The 22,710-nt window shown below is 36.1% G+C and overlaps 2 protein-coding genes across 3 annotated transcripts; both read left to right on the top strand.

Annotated features, from left to right (window-relative positions):
• Positions 1 to 2,973: 2,973 nt before the first annotated feature.
• On the top strand, positions 2,974 to 4,983 carry LOC121743482 (magnesium-chelatase subunit ChlI, chloroplastic-like). The gene is made up of 3 exons (XM_042136784.1): positions 2,974 to 3,180; positions 3,339 to 3,451; positions 3,732 to 4,983. The coding sequence occupies exons 1-3, from the start codon at positions 3,075 to 3,077 to the stop codon at positions 4,785 to 4,787; spliced, it is 1,275 nt and encodes a 424-aa protein (XP_041992718.1). The 5' UTR covers positions 2,974 to 3,074; the 3' UTR covers positions 4,788 to 4,983.
• Positions 4,984 to 19,047: 14,064 nt separating this feature from the next.
• On the top strand, positions 19,048 to 22,434 carry LOC121744743 (protein IQ-DOMAIN 5-like). 2 transcript variants are annotated; one of them, XM_042138361.1, is made up of 6 exons: positions 19,048 to 19,268; positions 19,970 to 20,082; positions 20,338 to 20,505; positions 20,782 to 21,009; positions 21,512 to 21,625; positions 21,705 to 22,434. In XM_042138361.1, the coding sequence occupies exons 2-6, from the start codon at positions 20,008 to 20,010 to the stop codon at positions 22,068 to 22,070; spliced, it is 951 nt and encodes a 316-aa protein (XP_041994295.1). In that variant the 5' UTR covers positions 19,048 to 19,268; positions 19,970 to 20,007; the 3' UTR covers positions 22,071 to 22,434. The 2 variants fall into 2 exon arrangements, with proteins under 2 accessions (XP_041994295.1, XP_041994296.1); XM_042138362.1 differs by lacking the exon at positions 19,048 to 19,268 and adding an exon at positions 19,329 to 19,710.
• The last annotated feature ends 276 nt before the right edge of the window (positions 22,435 to 22,710 follow it).

Below are 22,710 nucleotides of genomic sequence, written 5' to 3'. Positions count from 1 at the left end.
CTCAAATTATACATGATAACATGAACATGACGTGAAGACTGAAGACACTTTATTTGTATCCACTATCACCCTCCTACTACTTTGCTCTCTATCTTTGAGAATTTGGCATCTAATAATTCTTGTAAATTTGGTTACTATTTAACCCTTTATGCATGCTTAAAAAATATGTACTCCCATTACTGAAAACTGAAACAGCAGCCATCTTTTTAATTCTTTCGCCTCTACTATGGGACGGAGGAAGTAGTAGTCAATATATAAATAAATTTTGAGAGGGAAAAAGTTGTTGATTTGGATCATGTTGAAGAGCCAGGATATATAGAGATGCAGGTCAAATGTTGTTAGCGCCGGCAATTCATGCAAATGGATATACTTTATACTTTGACAATCCAAAAAACTATACGACTCAATTTATGTGGAAGAGAGGGAATAAATGGCGCACCCCGAATCGTCACGGGCAATATATGTATAGTAGCGTCTTTTCAAAAAAAGGATTTCCACTTGGTATACTGGATTATTTAGGTAATCTTTTGCATTTTAATGGAGCTACAAAGTGGTTATCCTTTTTAAAAGCTGGTGCGCTAGTGCAGATGGACGCATTGTAAGTTGGTTTACTTTACTCGCATTCGACAAACCTATTGCTTTCAAGTGGCGGCTCGACTGGCTTATAACAGAGATTTAATTACCTTATTGCCTTCTACTTATTCTATCTATATAAAGGATGACATCTATTTAAATCACGAAGTTTGGTCAAATTCTGATCTGTCTTATGAACTTTGAAGATATTGAATCATGAATTTTCAATTTTTTCTCAATTATCTCATTAATGCACAAAATCTCGTCTTTTAACGATCATCAAAATGACGTGTTTCATTAAAATAAGTATCTTTTCTTTTATATTCCTTTTTTATCTTCTCATTTATCTTCTTATTTGATTGGTATAGTAGTTGTTTTTATCATTACAAAAAGAAGTTGATTTGTGCATGAATGAGATAATTGAGAAAAATTGAAAATTCGTGATTTCATATTTCAATTCAAAAGTTAATGGAATAGACAAAAATTTGACCAAAATTTTAAATAACTATTATCTCATTTATATAATAAAGGTGTATGGAATTATCAGTCGGTAAACTCAAAATGTGTATAATTATGATGAGATAAATAAATCTGTAGTTGATTATCCAGAAAGATGTTTTCTTATGGACTCAAGGAAATTCTTTAAAATAATCATATTGCCCCTTTAGCATCGTCCAAGTGGTGAAAAATCTCTCTATAGTAATTTTAAGGATCGAATTTCAGATATGCCTAAAAAATGGAAACCTTTTTACCTTTTCTTTAGAAACTAGCTCATTTTTTTTCCAGCAACTTGGTACGGATACATAAAATAAGCTGAATTTTTAATCTATTATTGTAATCTATGCATGTCTCTAACAAAAATGAAACCCAACTCTTGAGTCCATTTTTGTCACGTTAATTTCCAAATAACATGGTTTAAACTAATAGACCTGAATATGAAACTGTGAGAAAATTATCTTCCTTTGTTCATGTGGAGAAACATATAAGCATCTTTTACTGATCACAAGCAAAAGATGTAAGTACATTATTAATAACCACTCTCAAAAAAAGATCATATTACATTCTCAAAGGAAGATCATTGTAAGCCTGCGGTGGTGGTGCGGATCAGGCCCTCCGGGACTGGATCTCTCAGGCCACTCATGGCCGTTACTCTGGGCCATCTTGAACTGAGCCTCGAATGCACGTCTGGCCATTGTTATAGGCTTAACAGGGCGAGCCGCAATCACTGCAGATGAAAATAGGAGCAACAAAGTTATAAGCAACATGGAAAACTTCATGGTGGTTTATTTTTCTTAGCAATCTACTGTCTAATGCAAGTGTGATATAGATAAGGTGGTAAGTGAACATATATATAGCACTCATTTGAAGTGAGAGAAAACTGATTCAAAAACCACAATATTTTGTTTTACATGAAGACGTTGTGTAGTTAGTTCAATAGCTTCATTTGCATTTGAGTAAATCAGTTGTGCGGATGATGTGTCCATTAAACTAAACATGCAAAATCCAAAAGCAGCTTTCTGCAAGTCAAGTGCAAATATGGTTGATGATTTGAACAAGCCCAAAATTACAGCAATGCATCAATACAATTTGAGTAGGTGCTGATGCAGAAGACAAAAACTGTAATGAATCTACTACAACTGTATAAAGTAAACCATTTGTAAATTGTAAACAAACCATCAGCGTAATTTTGATGCCAAATCCAGACATCTGACATTTAGAGTCAGACTTGAACATATAATTTCATTTTTGAGTTAAACATGTTACCGAATCAATTGACGTACACTTTTAATTTTATAAATAAAAGGGTAAAGAGTCTATTGTGTCCCATCATTTTGTGCGTTTTACCACCGTTAAGGCAATAACCATTTAATGCCCAACGTTTCATTGTTTAGAATAAAATGTCCGGCAAAATATTTTTGGCGATCAAATATTAACGTGACAAATCAAAATTCCATGTCGGTATCCAAATTGCATGTTTATTACCCAAAATTACACATTGATTACTCAATCGACACGTAATTTCGGCTGTGACGTCGATATTCTGATTGGCATAAATTTTTAACCGGGCAATTTATTTTAATAAAATGAAACGATGGATTTATTCTCAATCATAAAGTTTGGATTTGTTGTCAATCATCTTAGCGAGTTAAGCAATGTCGTTAATTGAAAAAAAACAAATGGTGTTTCATTAATAAAAAAAGTCAAACTTTATAGTTTTTTCTATTGATTTTTTTTATATTATTTGTTGAATTAGAATTCAATCAAATTATAGTTTTCCACAAAAATTCGCAATCCAAGTAGTCGTGGAGACATAAGATAATTGTGTTATGGGTAAAATAAGAATCCGTATAAGAAACAGTTGATCAGTACTAATGTGGATGGGTCGTTAGGAAATCTGATCCTTATCTTCACCACACACTACACAACAACAATACTTTTACAACCTCTCAATTGGATTTCCGCCACTCCAAATCCATTCCACTACACACACTGGCTTCAACATGGCTGGGATTATCGGAACTTCCTCCACTGCACCGATCTTTGCCTCCAGGCCCCTTTCTTCTCACTCATCACCAACTCCCTCTTTCTCCCTCCACCCCTCTCCTCGTACATTTCTTAAACTCTTTCTTTTCAACTTTATGTTCAATCTTTACAATGTTGAACTCTTCTGCGTCCGATTAAGCTTCAACTTCTAGTTTCTATAATTTGAACGATAGTACTAATAGAAGTTTAATTGGAGTATTTTGTTTTATTAATCGACGTAGGGCTAAGTTCAGGGAGGAAATTCTATGGAGGAGTTGCCCTCCCCTTGAAGAAAGGGCGCTCTCATTTACATCTCTCAATTTCCAATGTTGCCACTTCTCCCGCTCAAGAAGAGGTACCAACTTCCTGGCGTTCTACTATATTTTAAATTGGGTTTGTTTCCATCTTGCTTCGAACAGTGTTGTTTCCCCCAAAAATTGCATGTGTTGATGCTGTAGATATGAATGTGATTGAGTTTAACGGCAATCATTGATTCTCATTTTTGGTAATTGTGGATAAGTAATCTCTTTCATAATACTGTGAAATCATATGTTCCTCATTTCATTTAATTGGCTATCTGAATATAGATTGAATCTATTGCATAAGTGAGAAAACTACATTATGGGTGTGATCAGGTTCAGAAGCTAACTTCTTCGAAGGAGAACCAGAGGCCAGTTTATCCATTTGCAGCTATAGTTGGGCAGGATGAGATGAAACTGTGCCTTTTATTGAATGTGATTGATCCCAAGATAGGTGGGGTGATGATCATGGGAGATAGGGGGACTGGGAAGTCTACCACTGTTAGATCTTTAGTCGATTTACTCCCCGAAATCAGAGTAGTCTACGGGGATCCATTTAACTCGGATCCAGAGGACGCTGAAGTGCAGGGGCCGGAAGTACGTGACAAAGTCATGAAAGGTGAACAGCTCCCTGTTGTTTCCACCAAAATCAATATGGTTGATCTGCCTTTGGGTGCCACGGAAGATAGAGTTTGTGGCACAATCGACATTGAGAAAGCTCTTACTGAAGGTGTGAAGGCGTTCGAGCCTGGCCTTCTGGCAAAAGCCAACAGAGGGATTCTGTATGTGGATGAAGTTAATCTTTTGGATGATCATTTAGTGGATGTTCTACTGGACTCTGCTGCTTCGGGTTGGAACACTGTCGAGAGAGAGGGAATCTCAATTTCCCACCCAGCCAGGTTCATACTCATTGGATCTGGCAATCCGGAAGAGGGAGAACTGAGGCCACAGCTTCTTGACCGTTTTGGAATGCATGCCCAAGTTGGAACAGTGAGGGATGCGGAGCTCAGGGTCAAGATAGTCGAGGAGAGAGCACGATTTGACAAGAATCCTAAAGAATTCCGGGAGTCCTACATTGCAGAGCAAGAGAAACTCCAGCAGCAAATTGACTCAGCCAGGAGTGCCCTTTCCTCCGTTACAATAGATCATGATCTTCGAGTAAAAATTTCCAAGGTCTGCTCTGAGCTTAATGTGGATGGATTGAGAGGTGATATTGTTTCGAATAGGGCAGCAAGAGCATTGGCTGCTCTCAAAGGAAGAGATAAAGTAACAACAGAGGATATTGCCACTGTCATCCCCAACTGCTTAAGACACCGACTTAGAAAGGATCCTCTGGAGTCGATCGACTCAGGCGTACTCGTGATTGAGAAATTCTACGAAGTTTTTGGCTGAGGGAGGTAAATTTTCTTCTGATTTTCCAGTGCAAGGTTTATCTTTGGTATGAAGGTTTGTGTACTTGGCTATTCAATTTTGGAGCTGCAAAACAAACAGATAAAGCTCTAAGCATTTTGTATTGTATTGCTGAAACTTTGAGTTAATGTTGATAGACAAGAAGTCAAGATGCTATAATCCAAGAATATATTTGGTAGAATGAAGTTAATAGGTTAGAATTTGTTCAAATCTTCATCTTAATTTGCAATTTTTAGAGTGATATGATACTAATACATATAATCTGCTGATGTTATTCTATCTATTGATAGAAAATTAAAGACACAATACTACTTACAGGTTGGATGAGCCTTGATTCTGTTTCCTATTTAATTTTCCTGTGTAGTTTACTTTGCATCCTGTTAGCTATAAATAACAAAGCAAGTATTCTTGTGGCTAAATCTCAAATCTCGATAAATATTAGTGAGTTGTTTTAAATTAAATTAAATTAAATAAAGAATTGAACAGCGGAGATATATCTTGACTTATGGAATCATTGTTTGTAGGTAAATCGACCAATTATATTTGTGATACTTTATTTCAGACGAAGACGAACATGAACATGCACGGTGCACCTAAATATTACACATCAAAACCTACAACCTTCTTTCATAATTTATGTTATCATAATTTTCACAATTTGTACTCAATCGCCCGCCTTAATTTGCTGTTTGACATAACCAAATAAAAATTACTATTTGTTTTTAAACAAATTTTATTTTATTTTTTCAACTTAGTTGGTGATTTTTTACTCTTGTTTTCTCCTCGAGGTACTCTATATATTTTGGTTGAACTTTATCATTTTTATACCTGCATAATTCATTGCATCCTACGCTTTAAGAATGTAAAATAAAATGAGAACAACTAACTTTTTCTATTTTTAATTGAGGGATGTTTTCGATTGTGTTTGAACTTTGTTCTCCTCGCATAGAAGAGACGGATGTCGCGTGTGCAGCCGGGGAATGCTAAAAGAGGAGCGGCGACTCCCAGCTCATGGAGAAGACGATTCCCAAATCACCGGTCGATTATTTTATGGAGTGTTTGAACGAGAAAGAAGAAAGAGGAATCGGAAAACTATAATTCGTGGAGTGTTCGAATGACAAAGAAGAAAGGCACGTTTTTTATTTAGCTGATTAGGCACACAAAGGTATCAAACATAATGTTCTAGAGTCTAGACTAAAATCGTAGAACAACTACTCCTATATGTAAGACTAATTTGAGTAGTTTGGGACTTTAGTTTTTAAATAATAATAGCAAGTGTTGATTGCTTAATAATAATAATACTACTAGTATTTTATTGAAGAAGTCAAACTGCATTTCAATTAATAGTATGCATTCATTTAATTTATTTTAAAATATTGAAATGATCCATTTTTTAAGTACAGGAAAGAAGTAATCAACAAGATTGGTGTTCCAAAACTAGTAAGTTGCTATTCATAACAACGTGACATGCTGCAATTCGGATCAACCTATAAATCTATAATAACTCAAACTACTTATGAGTTTTTAAAAGAAAAGTAGAAAACTAAAGTACTTACGCTTTAATTATTCCTCTGAAAAATGAGTTGATTATTCAAAGTAAGACATTTAATTTAATACCATGATAATGCCAGTTGCCAGGTTACGGCAAATATAAGTAATGCTCATCTCTACTCTAAATCATACTATACTAGCTTTCACCAACCAGAGATGCCCATTTTAGTTGATTTGTTTTAAATATATGTTGGAGTTATATATTCCCATTTTTCAGGTAACTGTATCTTATTGATTGGTGATAATATCTCTATTAAACTTTTTTCCAACGCGCTTTTTGAAGGTGTTTTTATTGTTTATAGAATTTATCCTTTTATTTTTTTTAATACCAACTCACTATATTAAATGACATGTTGCTAATCAGTTATGCCAAAACAAGTAAGGATTTGTTATTTCGATATCATTTCCAGACATCTATAAACAAGTAATAACTATCAATAATTTTCGCAATTGGTTTCTCGATTTATTTTCTCAAGAATAACGCTCATATAAGTATGCTACATAACATTTATTTTTAGGGTAGTGATTTAGAAACATAATGTCTATATGTGATAATGCCCCTATATCATTTTACCATAAGTATTATTTATATTTTGACTTATATACCCTAATGTTATTTTAGAAAGATAGCTTAGATAATGAAAATTAAATTAGCTAGTATTTATTGTATCCATAGTTTTAATTAGAGTATTTTAAGTCTTAGTTATAATTTTATGGAATGGTGCGACAATTTGTTTTTTTCTTATTCTTTGCATACTTACTTAACAGTATAAACTTTATCAATCAAATAATAATAAACTTCATCTATTTTTCATGCTAGTCGATTTGATACCTAGTAGTCCAATGTTCATTTTTCAAAGTAAAAGTTTTGAGATTTAGAGAGCAAATAGTTAACTGTGTCTCAAATAATGATGGTTAATTTTAGTAAAATAAGGGGGCCGATGGTAGCTATGAAATGGTGTGAAATAGCACTGTTCACTCTTTGCATCTCTTGTTTGGTAGCTGTGAAACTAATCTCTTGACCCGGTAATACCAAGCGGGTTTCAGGCTTCCCTGTACTACTATCATGTACTTCTTCCATCCGCCGTTAGGAGTCCACTTTAAGAAATATTACCCTATATTACTATCATGTACTCCTTCCATTCGCCATTAGGAATTCCACTTTAAAAAATACTAAGAAAAGTATGTGAAAAAAAGTTAGTGAAATAAGGGTCTCACTTGTATATATTAGTTTTAAATAAAATGTGGGTGAAATGAGTTAGTGAAATGTGAGATCCTATTACCATTTATGCTAAAAGTGAACCAAAACTCTTATTCACGGATGGACTAAAATGAAAAAAACGGGACTCATATTCACGGACGGAGGAAGTAGTAGTGTAACTCAATCACAGCCGAGGGCAGGTATACTCCCTTCTCTTGAAAACAAACACTTCTCCCAGATTTACCCACGTCTCTCCCCAAATTGAAGCAACTATTAACGAAATTGTCATCCTCGTCGTTCTAATTTCACTCCTTCACTGAATTGGGCTTGATCTCCGCATCAGGTTTCGGCCAAATCCTAATTTATTTGGGCGAAATCCTAATTCATTTGTTGAATTCGATTTGTTCGCGTCGAGGATGACGATACCGTGAACAATCAACCCACTATATTTCCGTGAACAATCAACCCACACCTTCGTCTGCGTCACACCTCAATCTCCAGCAACAATCACCTCCGATTTCCATGGCGGAAACAATCACCTCCGGTGGATCTCCACCGCAATTCTTCGTCCTTTGCCGAGAGTCCAAACATTATATGAAGAAGAGGATTGAATTCTAATTTTGCTTGTCTTCAACAATTAGGTTAATAAAATGGGCTAACAAATAATATTTAAATATTTTCAAGTGAGGGGCAGTCTAGGCAATTCATAATTATTTTCACAAACTTGGGCTTTCAACGAAACAAGTAGCAGTGAGCTTTTAAGGATATATGGTTTGTACCAAACACAATATAGTCACCAAAAAGGCTATCCATATACATGTGAAAAAGCCCACTATTTAGGAAACCATAAAAATTATTTTCATCGATACCATCTGCCCCCTAAATTTTTTAAGTCAATCATTCTATTTATATACAACGAATGGAGTAACAAATTAACAATTAATCATACATATTTAACTCACTCTATAGGTCCCAATAACGTTAAAAAAGTAAATATGCACATAAAACACAAGCATAAGCAACTTGAGACATAGAATTCATTTATTCGTTCGCGTCCTCGAACATATTTTGTGGCCAAAAAATAAAGCAATGAAGAACTTTAATTAAGAGCCTATAAAGCAGGACCGAATGTAACTTGCTTTGGACAACATATGAAAAACACAAAGGAACCAGAAAACTTATGTACACAACCAATCTTGAATTACAATTCAGCACATCCAATCAGATAGTGGATGAAGTAGCAAATCAGCACATTCAATCCAATTCAATCAGTAGTGGATGAAGTAATAATCAGCACATCCAATCAGATAGTGGATGAAATAGCAAAATATGTAAGTCGCAAATCAGCACATCCATCAGTAGTGGATGAAATAGCAAAATATGGTATGAAACAAGTTAGTAATGAAGCAGCAAAGATTTAACAAAATCAGAATTACTGCAACTTTTCATTAAACAGCTCTTTTATGAGCTCAACGGAGGAGGACACCTTGTCCATAGAGTGAACCAATTATTGAAGCAAGGAAAGAACAGTCACGGAACCAACTCGAGATGTACCTCCCAAATCAGAATCAGAAATTCGCCCTGTCACAACGGTTTCAAGAGGTTGCTTCCCTTTTTCTTTAGCCAACAGTGAGTTGATATGGAAGTCAGAAGAAAGATGAGTCTGAAAACCAGATAGGCTACGATTTCCACTTCCATTGGGAGAGAAGTACCTTTTTTTGCACGGCCACCACCAAACTGGCGATAGACGAAACAGTGAACCCTCGCATTCCCTTGAGCATTAACAAATACATATGCATCTTTGTAAGCTTTGGTGAGCAAATCTGTCTTTTCTGAAAGTATATGGGGTCCAGCTGCATAAAGAAAATGATATCAAAATAAAGAAAAGTCATATATAAGATAAAGAAATACGGAAGAAAGTCATACCTGCAGGTGGATGATTAACATAAGACGGCTAAATCTGGAGAGCTGAACTGCTGGCTGCAACAACAGGACGATATGGAAATCCAGTAGAATTTGGTATGCCAGTATTGAACATTAAGCCTGAAAGATGGTATAATAAAAAGTAACTTCACCGCATCTGAACTGGAAAATAAACAATAAGACAAGAATGTATACAACCACAAACCAGCATTTAGAAGCATGCTATGAAAGAAGGTTTTTACCATAGGGTTGGGATATGAAAATCCAATAGTATATGACATGTTCCCTGAAAAGGATAGTGTGATAAAATATAATTTTATTGCATCATCGAAGTTACACAATACACCAAGTAAATATATATAACCATAAGCATTGAGAGGCATATGGTAAACAATAAGATAAGAATATATACAACCACAAACCAGCATTTAGAGGCATGCTATGAAAAGCTGAACCGGAGAAAGTTGCTACTATAGGGTGGGGGTATGAAAATCCAGCAGTATATGACATGTTCTCTGAAAAGGATAGTGTAATAAAATATAATTTTACCGCATCATACATAGAAGTTACACAATACAACAAGTAAATATATGTAACCATAAGCATTGAGAGGCATATTGTAAACAATAAGACAAGAATATATATACAACCACAAACCATAGAGGCATGCTATGAAAAGCTGAACCGGAGAAAGTTGCTACGATAGGGTGGGGGTATGAAAATCCAGCTATGTTCCCTGAAAAGGATAGTGTAATAAAATACTTCCTACGTCCACGAAAAATAGGACACATTGTGAATGGCACGAGTTTTAATGTGGAATTGGTAAAGTAAGAGAGAAGAGAAAAAAGTAAGAGTGAAGTAGTGTTAGTGGAATGTGAGGTCCATATTATTAGTAAGAGAGAAGGGAAAAAAGTAAGAGAGAAGTTGTTGAAAACTTTTATTTTTTAAATTTGCTTTAATTTTCGTGGACAGCCAAAAATGACAAATGTGCTCTATTTTTCTTGGACGGAGGAAGCATAATTTTACTATATAACAAGTAAATATATATAACCATAAGCATTGAGAGACATATTGTAAATAATAAGACAAGAATATATACAACCACAAACCAGCATTTAGAGGCATGCTATGGAAATCAGCAGTACATGACATGTTTCCTGAAAAGGAAGTGTAATAAAATATAATTTTACTGCATCATACATAGAAGTTACACAATACAACAACTAGAGTGGGGGTATCGAAAGTTTCGGTATACTCCGGTATACCGAAATTTCAGTATGGATAACATCTACAAAGTTATCGTATCGAAATTTCGGTATCGTACAAAACTTTGGTATACCATTCTGAACGTTATTTTGAAATTAAATGGATATCTATTTATGATTTTAGGGTTTTCAATAAATATTTTTGAATATATAAATAAATTAAATGGATATCTTTTTATGATTTAAACATTTAATCTGTAAAAAATAAATTATATTATTATAATCAGCATAAACGGTATGTATCGATAATTCAATACATATTGATTTTCGATATATTTCGGTATATTGATATGTTGATATATATCAAATATTCGATATAAAAGGTATACCGCGGTATAAGAAAATTCATATTGTTATCGTATCGAAAATTTATGATACAATATTGTATCGTACCGAAAATTTCGGTATACCAAAAATTTGATATTTTTTTATATTTTTCGGTGCGATACGATCGATCTACTGTGTTTTCGGTATATTTACCCAGCCTTGAATAGGATTAGACAGGTATGGAATAGTGAGGGCTGGAAATCCGAAGGTATTTCCCTCTGGAAAAATATAAAACCACATGATTTAATTAAACTGAATCTGATTTACAAGTCACAAAATACACTAGAATGACATTTGGAGACAGAAATTATCATAAAATTTTGGAACTAGCAATGTAATCTAGAAACAGAGATTAAATTAATAAATGATCACTTCACATAATTTCGTTTTGGCTGCATGAATATGCATAAAAATTATGGCGCGGAAAATGTGATTTTATATTAGTAAGAAATGTTAAACCTTAGTTTTTTTTAAATACAGAGTACAACAAAGTTAAAATAATTGGGATTTCAATCTCTATCAACTTTTTAGATTGAGCTGTAACTAAAGCATACTTATTACTCCACTACCAAAATTTATAAGAACATTGAAAAATAGTTGATTACATTATCTTTCAGTAGCTTCGATTAAGATAGAAAATCTCTCTTCAACCTGTCAAACAGAATATATACAGAAAAACACAGAAGATTCAATTCTATCTATCTCTCACGAGGCAAGTACGCGATTTCCTCTCGGTTTTGAACCACAAGTGAAATCTGGGTAGTCGACGAAGCTCACGGACAGATCAAGCTTTGGCGACTCCAGCTCCAAGACAACCTTATCACACACAAACCCCAACAAGTTTGCAAATGCTAATACATAAAATCTGCTGATGTTATTCTATTTATTGATAGAAAATTAAAGACACAATACTATTTACAAGTAGGATGAGCCTTGATTCAGTTTCCTATCTAATTGTCCTGTGTAGTTTACTTTACTTTACTTCCTATCCAGCTATAAATAACAAAGCAAGTATTCTTGTGGCTAAAATCTTAAATCTCCATAAATATTTGTTTTGAAGACAAGCAAACAATAAAATTAAATAAAAAAAATTGAACAGCGGAGATATATCTGGACTTATGGAATCATTGTTTGTAGGTAAACGACCAATTATATTTGTTATACTTTATTTCAGATAAAGACGAACATGCACGGTGCACCTAAATATTCCACATCAAAACCTACAACTTTCTGTCATAATTTATGTTATCATAATTTCCACAATTTGTACTCAATCACCCACCTTAATTTGCTGTTTGACATAACCAAATAAAAAATGTTTATTTTTAAACTAATTTTAGTAGTACTATTTATTTTATCAACCTACCTGTGATTTTTGACTTATTTTCTCCTCGAGGTACTCTATTTTAGCTGAACTTAATTCATGATTTTTATACATGCAGAGTGAATCCTAGACTTATTAAGAGTGTAAAAGAAAATGAGAACAAATAACTTTTTCTATTTTCAATCGAAGCCTTATACTGCGTTTGAATTTTGAACCTTTTCTGTAATTTAGTTTTAAAATAATGATAGCATAACAAGTATTCATTGACTTTTTTATTGAAGAAGTCAAACTGCATTTCAATTAATACTATGCATTCATCTAATTTATTTTAGAATATTGAAATGATCCATTTTTTAAGTTCAGGAAAGAAGTAATCAACAAGATTGGTGTTCCAGCTGTTCCAAAACTAGTAAGTTGCTATTCATAACAACGTGACATGCAATTCGGATCGACCTATAATAACTCAAACTACTTGTGAGTTTTTAAAAGAAAACTAAAGTACTTAGGCGTTAATTATATTTATTCCTCTGAAAAATAAGTTGATTATTCAAAAGTAAGACATTTAATTTAATACCATGATAATGCCAGTTGCCAGTTTACGGCAAATATAAGTAATGCTCATCTCTAAATCATTGCTTTCACCAAACAAAGATGCCCATTTTAGTTGATTTTTTAAAATAATTTTTAAATGGATATGTTGGAATTATATTGTCCCATTTCTCAAGTAACTGTATCTCATTGACGGGTGATAGTATATCAATTAAACTTATTTCCAACGCGCTTTTTGAAAGCATTTTTATTGTTTATAGAAAATATCCTTTTATTTTTTAATACCAACTCACTACATAAAATGGCATGTTGCTAATCGGTTATACCAAAAGAAGTTAATTTGTATCCATTTTACTATTTCGATATCATTTTCAGACATTTATTAATAAGTACTCCTTCCGTCTCGAGCTACTCGCTCATTTCCTTTTCGGCACGGAGATTAAGGAATGAGTGTATAGGAGGAAAGTAAAAAATGACGGTTGTAGGTGAAAATTTTTACTAAAAATGGAAAGAGTGCAAGTAACTTGGGACGTCCAAAAAGGAAATACGTGCGAGTAGTGCGGGACGGAGGGAGTACTATAACTATCAATAATTTTTGCAATTGGGTTTCTCGATTTATTTTTCTCAAGATTAACGCTTATATAGGTATGCTACATAACATTTATTTATTGGAGAGCATTCGGGTGACACCATGTGTAGAGTGACACCATAACACTAATCATAGCTCTTAAATTTATAAGATAGACGCCTAGGATTGAATTGATGAAATAGAGTTCGGATTGCGTCTTATGTGTTGGATATTGCAAGCATGGGTATTTTAGTCAATTCCCAAAAATTAAAATCACAAACGAATTTGGTAATATGTAAACTGCAAATACCACTTGGTAATATTACAATATTCATAGAGTAACACTGCAATCTGATAAGGTGAAAAACTATTACGAATGATGCATGCACGTGAAACTGCAATATTCATAGAGTAACATTGCAATCTGGAACTGAAATAGATAGTACAATTTTGCCCTTCAACGTTTTGTGTTCCGGTTTAATTAAAATATGTGAATAACTTGCAACGCTCGAACAAGATCGAAAACAAGAAAAAGAAAGAACACGAGCAGTTACGTGGTTCGGCTCTAGGCCTACGTCCACGAGCCGAAACTAGTATGTATGTTTATTGATCACTCAAGAAGAATTAAAAGAATCTATCTAGACTCAATGTTTGCAAGATGAAGATCTCTCCGTCTCTCAACACGCTTGAAGACGATGCTACTTCGAGAGCTAATAACGCACAGTTGGAGAACTCTCTTCTTCTCTCTTGAAACTTTTCTTTCTAACTAAGACACTCTTATTTCAACCGTGTATTTATTCACAGTTATATCAACTTGAGAAGAAACTCAAGTAGCTCAACCGCCACTCTACAACTTGGCTCCAAAGTTAGTTACGCCATCCACAACGTTGTTCCTATACCGTTCCTAAACCGTTCCTTAAACTACTATTTGCGGCCCCACTGTACTTTTTTACTCCATTCCTTAACTAAGGAACGGAACCTGTAACCCTCCGTTTCTTATCCGTTCCTTAAATTACTATTCATTCAATTTCATTTCTTATTTTTATTTCCAACCCAATTTAATTAAACAAACACACTTTATTAAAAAACACACAACATTAAAAAAATTACAACTTAAACTTAAAAAAATAAAAAACACACAATAAAAAACACACAATTAAACGTGGGAAAATAAAAAAACTACTCCACCGGCGAATCACCCCCCGAAGGCGGTCGAGGTGAAGGGGGAGTCGGAAGGCCAAGTTGTGCCGCCATATGCACAATTCCGTTCCACCAGGCCACGTATTGGGAGTGCGAGAAACGGGAAGTGTCCGCCATTGTGGCGGTAATGTACGCCACCATAAGTGTGTTCGAGCCTCCCCGCGAGCCTGATCCCGAGGCCGGCTGGCTTGATTCGCCTCGGCCCTTCCTCGCTCTAGCCGCCTTCACCGCCTTCGTCCCTTGCGGCCGACGGCGCCCACGGCTGGATCCCCCGTATTCACCGGCCGTACCCCCAAACACCTGCGGTTCACCCTCGCTGGCCTCACCGGTGTCACCAGACGAGTAGTTGCCGCTCGCCGTATGCTTCATGCGCTTTGAGGTTGAGCCCGAGCTGGAGCGGACACCGCCGGCCCACCTTTCCTCGTCCTTGACGATCTGCCAAATATCAACAAATTTGAACTGTAGACCGGTGTCCTGGTGGAAGGCGCACAAAGCCGCCCTCAGAATGTCGGCGCCCGAAGCTCCGCTTTGGTAGTGCGCTGCTTCGGCCGAGTAGATACCGTAGAATTTTTTGACCTGTACGTCGACTCGGCCAAAGTGAGAACGGAACATTGTATATTTGCGCTTCCGGGCCCCTTTCGGCTTAGTCTGGTGGTAGACATCACGGACCTTTTCCCAGAAGCAATTGGCGGCTTGTTGATTCCCGACGATGGGATCGTACGAGACGGTGAGCCAGGCGTTGTACACCGCCTTTGTTTCTTCGTTGCTGTACGGATGCCGGCCCAGATCCTCCGGTTCCTCCTCCTGTTCCTCCTCCTCCTCCTCGACCGCCTCAGACGCAGCCCTGGAGCTTCCACCGCCTCGGCCTTCTCCCTGGGTGGGTTCAACGGGGATATCCTCCCGAATCTGGGGCAATCCCTGAGAAGGCCGGGAGGCGGAGGGTCGAGCGTATGCATCCACATCGAAAGTGGGTGGTTGGTACCCACCCGGCGTCGCCGACCCCTGGGTGCCCGGCGTCGATGAACCGGAACCACCAAGTGTGTTGTACATGGTCTCCCAATCGCCGAACGCGTTGAGATCCCACCCACCAGAGCCGCCACCGCCGTAGTTGCCGTCGCCGGACATTTTGTGAAGAGATTGAATATGAAAATTGGAGAGGAAATGAAGTTGATTTAGGAAGAATAGATGTGTAGTTGTGTGTGAAATGATGATGAATTAGGAGTATTTATAGAATAGGAAAATAAAAATAAAAATTTAAAAAAAATTAAAAAACGGTAAAAAAAACGGTAATATTACCGTTAAAATTTTTTTTTATAAAATCGATTTTTTTTAAAATAATAATTATTGCGTCAGCACGTGACGTCGCCCACTCGGGGCCGGCGAGTGGGCGTCACGCACGACGCGGGGAGAGCCACGTCACCGAAGAGCGTGGCGGCACAGACCGTGCCGCGAGTCGTGCCGCCGGCACCCGGCCCGGCATGAGAACGGCACCGCGACGAAACCATGCGCCGAAACGCGTTCCGTTGCGCTTTCATTCCGGAGGAACGGCACGCGGAATGCCGGCGGCCCGCGTTGCTGGTGCTCTTATAACTTCCAACGGCTACTCCAACTTCAAGTCTCCACTGCTCCAACGGCTATATTTCAGAGATGAATTGGATTTGGTCAGCTCAATTACTAACAAAATAGGCTGCCACATGACAGCTTGACAGTTTGAGAATCACACAATTATCGGATCTAATTACCTAAAATAATGGTATAGTGTTACACTAAAGAAGGTTGTCAAATTAAGACATCCCTTTATTCATGTATACGACTCCCTCTGTCCTATAATAGATGTCACACTTTTTTTTGGTTTGTCCACAAAAGATGTCATTTTTTTTGGGAAAAACTCACTCGCGCATTAATATTAAAAAAAAAAATTTTTCTTTTCACGAACGCACAACATAACATCTCTTAAAATTATGTGCCTCCAAATATGTCATTTATTATGGAAAGGAGGGAGAAGTAAATGGACGAGGTCTTTAACAACATACTAGCATATAAAAAATTGGTTAGTAGGCTGCCGCTATAACAATATATTTATATGGATCAGTGTTTTAAAAACCGGACCGGACCGACCGGTTCGATCGGTTCAACCGCAAACCGGCAGGCAGTCCGGTCCGGTTCACCCCTAAAAACCACTAGCACATTGAATCGCCGTGAACCGGTGGAACCGGCCAGTCAGACTGGTCCGACCGTGAACCGGAAACCGGTTTTTCACTTTTTCAAAATATTTTCAAAAAATATGTTGTTGCTAGGACTTGAACACATGACCTCATCTCTAAATACCAACTTCTTTACCACTCCACCACATAGTCATTTTAAAATATTATGAACATTAATTATCCTTATTAAGGATGTCAATGTAACCCGAACCCGCGGGCCGACCCGAATAACCCGATAAAAATACAGGGTTAGGGTTGTAATTTCGCAGCCCGAATTTAAAATCGGGCCATTCGGGTTGTCGGGTTAGGCGGGCTGACCCGTTCGGGTTACGGGTTGGCCCGTCGGGTTGAAGGCTTCTACACAGCGAGCAGTTTTTGTAACGGTCATAACTTTCTTTACAAAGCTCCGATTGAGGCGTGTAATATATCCACGCGAAGCTCTTTCGAAGACGAAGAGAATGATATGTATTAGAGGTTTATCACACTTCAAAATCGCGAGAAACATTGACTCAAACAAGGCTGCTGCACATCCACATATTTTGTGTACATTTTCTAATCAATTTTCTATCATTTCTCAACAAACATATAAACATACCAAAATATAGAAATATAATCAAAATCATCCAAAACAACCCTCTAAAACCATGCAAAATCCAAATACGTCAACCGACTATATAAGATCACGAAAAAAAATCACCATGTGGTTCATGGATTAATAAATACTCGTATATAAAAGTTTTCTTTTAGTATATTTCCAATATAATAGTGCAAAGTGTTTTGACGCCGCTTCCTCATTGAATTATGCGTACTTTGATGATTCTTAAAACAAAGATAAATTATTATTTGACTTATTTACAGCTGGAATAAATTAAATTTGACCAATCATAATTCAAGAAAACTTAGAGTTACTCCAATTAGCTAGCATCTTGATAATTCACTCTTTAACAATTCAAAATATTTTTGTTACATCTACGATGCACCTCTCACGTTATGAAAATTTTATTTAATTTTCTACGAATTGATTTATGTTTGAATTTTGAAACAAAGTGTTGATTTATGTTTTAAATACATAAACATAAACATACTATTTATAAATATTTTGTAAATAATTATGTAATGAATAAGTTATTTAAATTTAAATAACTTAATCTTTTTTAAAAATATTAAAGAAAATTAAAAATATGTATTTCATTGTTGAATGATTAATTAAAAATATGTATATAATTAAAGAAAATTTAAAATACGTATTATTTTTTGAAAATATTAAAAAAATTAAAAATACGCATTAGCCCGAATAACCCGGTGGGTTAGCCCGAAACCCGAAGGGTTAGGGTTAGGGTCGAACTTTTATAACCCGAAAAAATCATAACCCGAATAGCCCGTACCCGAATGGCCCGACAACCCAAACGGGTTGGCCCGAACCCGAACGGGTTGGCCCGATTGACATCCCTAATCCTTATACATTAAATCTGAAATTCTTTTTCCACCGAAACTAATAATTCATTTTAATTTTGTATTCTTTTAAGATAATTCATTTTAATTTTATATTCTTTTAAGAAATTGATAATTATAATATATTTCTTATATTTTAATTATATTTTTACAATCACTAATATTTTACAATATATGAGTTTATAATTATACATAGAGTTTAATACTAGTTTTTAATATTGTGTATTATAATTTATTATTGTATTCAAACTTAACGTCATTAAATATTCTAATATACTAGTACAAGACTTGGTTTCTATAATAATACTATTAAATGTATAATACTATATTATTTATTGATAAAACATATAATTAAATTTTATTATTTACTACTAAATAAATAAATATATATGTATAAACAGTGTTCCGATTCAACCAATGGTTCGACCAGTGAACCGGTTGAACCAGTGAACGACTCCGGTTCGCTTGCCGGTCCGGTTTTTAAAACAGTGATATGGATAATAAAACTAAGAATATTATGCAGATTCGGATTTTTGGGTGTCGGTTAAGACCTCTTGATTGGGGAAATACATGTAATTTTATTCAAATAATTGGAATGTAAAGCGACATTCCTTATTGTTGCTACGTTTTTAGATTGATTGATTCAAGTCTGTTTTTGAGGTCAGCAGCCGCTGGGCCATGGCAAAGCTACCCACTTTTATGTGCTTTCTCTTTCCCTCTCAACCTTCTACTTCAAGTCTGTACTGTACATATAAGCCTTTGTATTTCTTCAGCTTGACTCATACTTGTCTCTCCCACTCCAATCTCCATCACTGCTTTTACCTTCTAGTGTTTTGCTTGGTTATTTTGTCAGCTCTGAGAGAAACCCTTTTGCCCAAAAGGAGGAGGCCTCTTCTTTGGTATGTCTGCTTCTTCAACTGCCCACTTTGTTTTGTTCCTTTCAAGAATGTTTTTTGATGTGTCTGCAAGCAAAATGTGCCTCTCTTTTTATTTAAATTTCTTTTTTCAACTATTACTGATAGAAACATGTGTTTTTTTTGTGATTCTTGATAGGATCCGAATCAGTTTAAGTTATATTGCATTTGCTTTCTGTGGACTGTTAGATTGAAACAAACAAGTCTTTCATACTAGATTGAATCTGATTTCCTTGATCTTATTCTGGATCTTTGAAATCCCAGTTTCATTTTGAGAACTTGATGTCCCTTCTCTGATCCACTAAATATCAGCTTCTTTTCTTTCCCATGATTTGCTTTTATGGGAGGTTTGATGATTAGCCTTTATTTGAGAACACTCTTTGGTTCTTAACTGAGACAGAACAAATTAATAGTATCAATTTTAAATGTAAGTACACTCTGTAATTCCATCTATGAGATGGAACACAAGCTTTCTTCTTTAATGAAGTTTCTCGTTCATCCTTTCTTGTTGATGGTTTTTGAGTTGACTAGAGGAAATACTGAGAATTCCTGAGAAATGAAGCAATCTATGTCATATGATACCAACATCTTGTTTTATGTTGAAGCATATAATTGGACTAGTGAGCAAGTGCACTGAGGCCTTTTCGTATACTGTGTGTAATTGATGTGATCTATGATTTCTATAGGGTATTGCAGTACCAGTTCGAGGCTTTGAGCATTGAGCATGGGTTCAGGAGTTTGGTTTAAGAATATAATCAGCAAAAAGAAAGTGAAGGGTGGGAAATCAGGGAAAGTCAAGGTTTGAAGCTCTAATCCAAATCTTTGGTTATCTGTGTTTTATTTTCCTCCCATGTTTTGGGAGTGGTAACATCATGACATGTTATCTGAATATTCAAGTTCAAGATATCTGAAGTTATTCGGTCCCTTCTTCTTGATGAAGGTTTTTACATGCAGTTGTTTTCGGTTGCCTGATTGAATACAATTATACAAGGCTTTTTACACAAGATTGGACGCGATTTCTGATATTGTTATCTTTTTCCATATTGTTGAGCAGAGATATTCATCCCTTGAACACATAGATGGCTGCAAAGAGGATCTCTGCTCTATCAAAGGGTGTATAGCAGTAGCCAATGTTGCTTGTCTCGACAATCAGGGCAGTGTTGGTCTCTCCAGAGAATATGGTGCTGCTAGAAAGATTCAGACTGCGTACCGTGCACATGCTGTATGTTATCCCTGCTCCCAATTGCTATCGTTTTAGTGCATGGTTCATAATTTTATTTTGTCTTACCTAGAAACTGTGCTTGTGCTAATACATAGTACGAAGGATAGTTGTGATAATATTCGCCATTTTATGTGCAAAATAATTTTATGTAGTAAAATGATATACGAGTGTGTGCTTATAATAGACGCATGGATTCCCTGACTAATGTCATTTGTCAGTCTAGCGAATTTTTTTCTCAAACTCTATTATTGACTGTATTTTCCTCTCCTGCTTCAGGCACGGAAAAGTCTTCGTCGAATGAGAGGAACTGTAAGGTTACAGAAGCTGGTGCAGTGTGATTCTATTAAGAATCAAGCCTCGGCTACATTGAGTCACCTGCACTCATGGACCAAAACTCAGGCCCAGATTAGAGCACGTCGTGCTAATATGGTTATGGAAGGCCGGCTTAAGCAGAAGAAACTGGAGAATCAGTTGAAGCTAGAAGCAAAGCTTCATGACTTTGAGGTAATACAACAGTCTTTCTCTATGGAATAGTTGATGAGGTTTGTACGTAGTTATTTGTTCGAAGGCTTTAAAACACTTTTGAGTTAGACCATCAATTAAGAGTATAAGAAATATGGAAATATGGCAAGATTTCTCCTTATGTCTGTACATTATGGCTAAAAACACTAAAAACTCAAAAAGAATGAAATGCTGCTGCACTAAATGAAAATTTCGTTCTTTGATTCATTCCATTTCCTTGTGGGGAGAAAGTAACTAAGTTAGAAACCCAGGACAGAGTGTTATTACTAGGGAAGAGGAGAAAACGAAGGATGCATCAATGTCGTTTCGTTACATGCATCAATAGTAGGATTCGTGCATAGGAAGCCTTGTATCTCCCCTGATATATCTTGATTTCTGATTTTAAAGTGGTTCTTTTAGATATATAATAATGTGCCTCAGTATTTTGTCGCTTGAAACTACGTGCACACCACATGATGTTATCCGTAAATGAAATGTGTGACAGGTGGAGTGGAATGGTGGTTCTGAAACAGTGAGTGAAGCTCTTGCAAAAATACATCATAGAGAAGAGGCAGCAGTGAAAAGGGAGCGAGCTCTGGCATATGCATTTACTCATCAGGTTTGTCAAGTTCTAGTATCTACGGGCTTCTTTTTCATTTCTCAAACCAAGATATAACGAGCAAAAAAAACGCGTGCAGTGGAGGGCCAACACAATCCCAAGTTTCGGACCAGGCAATAAAGAACTCAGTAAAGAAAACTGGGGCTGGAGCTGGATGGATCGTTGGATAGCTGCTCGTCCTTGGGAAAGCCGAGTTGAAGCGCTTAATAGCCCCCAAAAAACACAGCTGACCACCCGACTCCCAAAACTGATCTCTCCTAACGGAAAGGCAGTTAAAAAGACCATTTCCCCTACAACCAAGGCGCCAGGAAAGGCCAAATTGATCTCTCCTAATGGGAAGGCTGCCAGAAATGGACGCAAACTGTCTTACGATGCAGCTGCTGTTAAAAAAGTGAGCGTGAAGAGTGAAGAGAAGGAAAAGAAGAATGAAAAGGAAAGCTCTTAACTCCAGTTGCTTCATTCTGAAGTGTTGTAGGAGAAGTTAGCAAATGCATATGATTTCAGATGAACGAGAAAATCGAGTTGTGTTTACGGTTTGACTAGCTAAGTGTGGGTTGTGCATTTGCAACTGAGTTTGTCAAAAGGAAAAAAACTAAAGCAGAAAGAGGATTTGATCTGAGGTCGGCCTGCAAGAAATTCTCTCTCTACTGTCTTACATTACAGTGTTTTTTTAAGTTATCGTCATATATATTAATATTGTAATTAATCGTTGATTCAGTAGTTTGTATTTGGAAGCGTATATATTTATGTTGGTCTTGTACTTGGAAAACGATGAAAGGATTTTGTGGTGAGATGGTTTCGTCTGTAAATTGTAGTGTTTTTTTTTGTTTATTTGCTTGCTCTCTCCGTTTAGTATGAATTCTAACTTTTGTAGTGAGCTAGAAGAAGGTAGGTTGTGGTTAATAATGATCAGTTGTGAAGTTGCACTAAAAGGATTTAGATGATAAACATAACATACTTCTCAACTGAACCACAACTATCAATTGGTGAATGTATGATGACAAAGGTTTAGGGTTCAAGTTCCGGCCTCCGAAAGACTACGCCGTCACGACAACACCAATTCTTCACCAACTGCCGGCGAATTG

The sequence above is a fragment of the Salvia splendens genome, chromosome 8 (assembly GCF_004379255.2).
Source record: "Salvia splendens isolate huo1 chromosome 8, SspV2, whole genome shotgun sequence".
Classification (NCBI taxonomy): Eukaryota; Viridiplantae; Streptophyta; class Magnoliopsida; order Lamiales; family Lamiaceae; genus Salvia; species Salvia splendens.
This window is presented reverse-complemented; position numbering and strand designations above follow the sequence as displayed.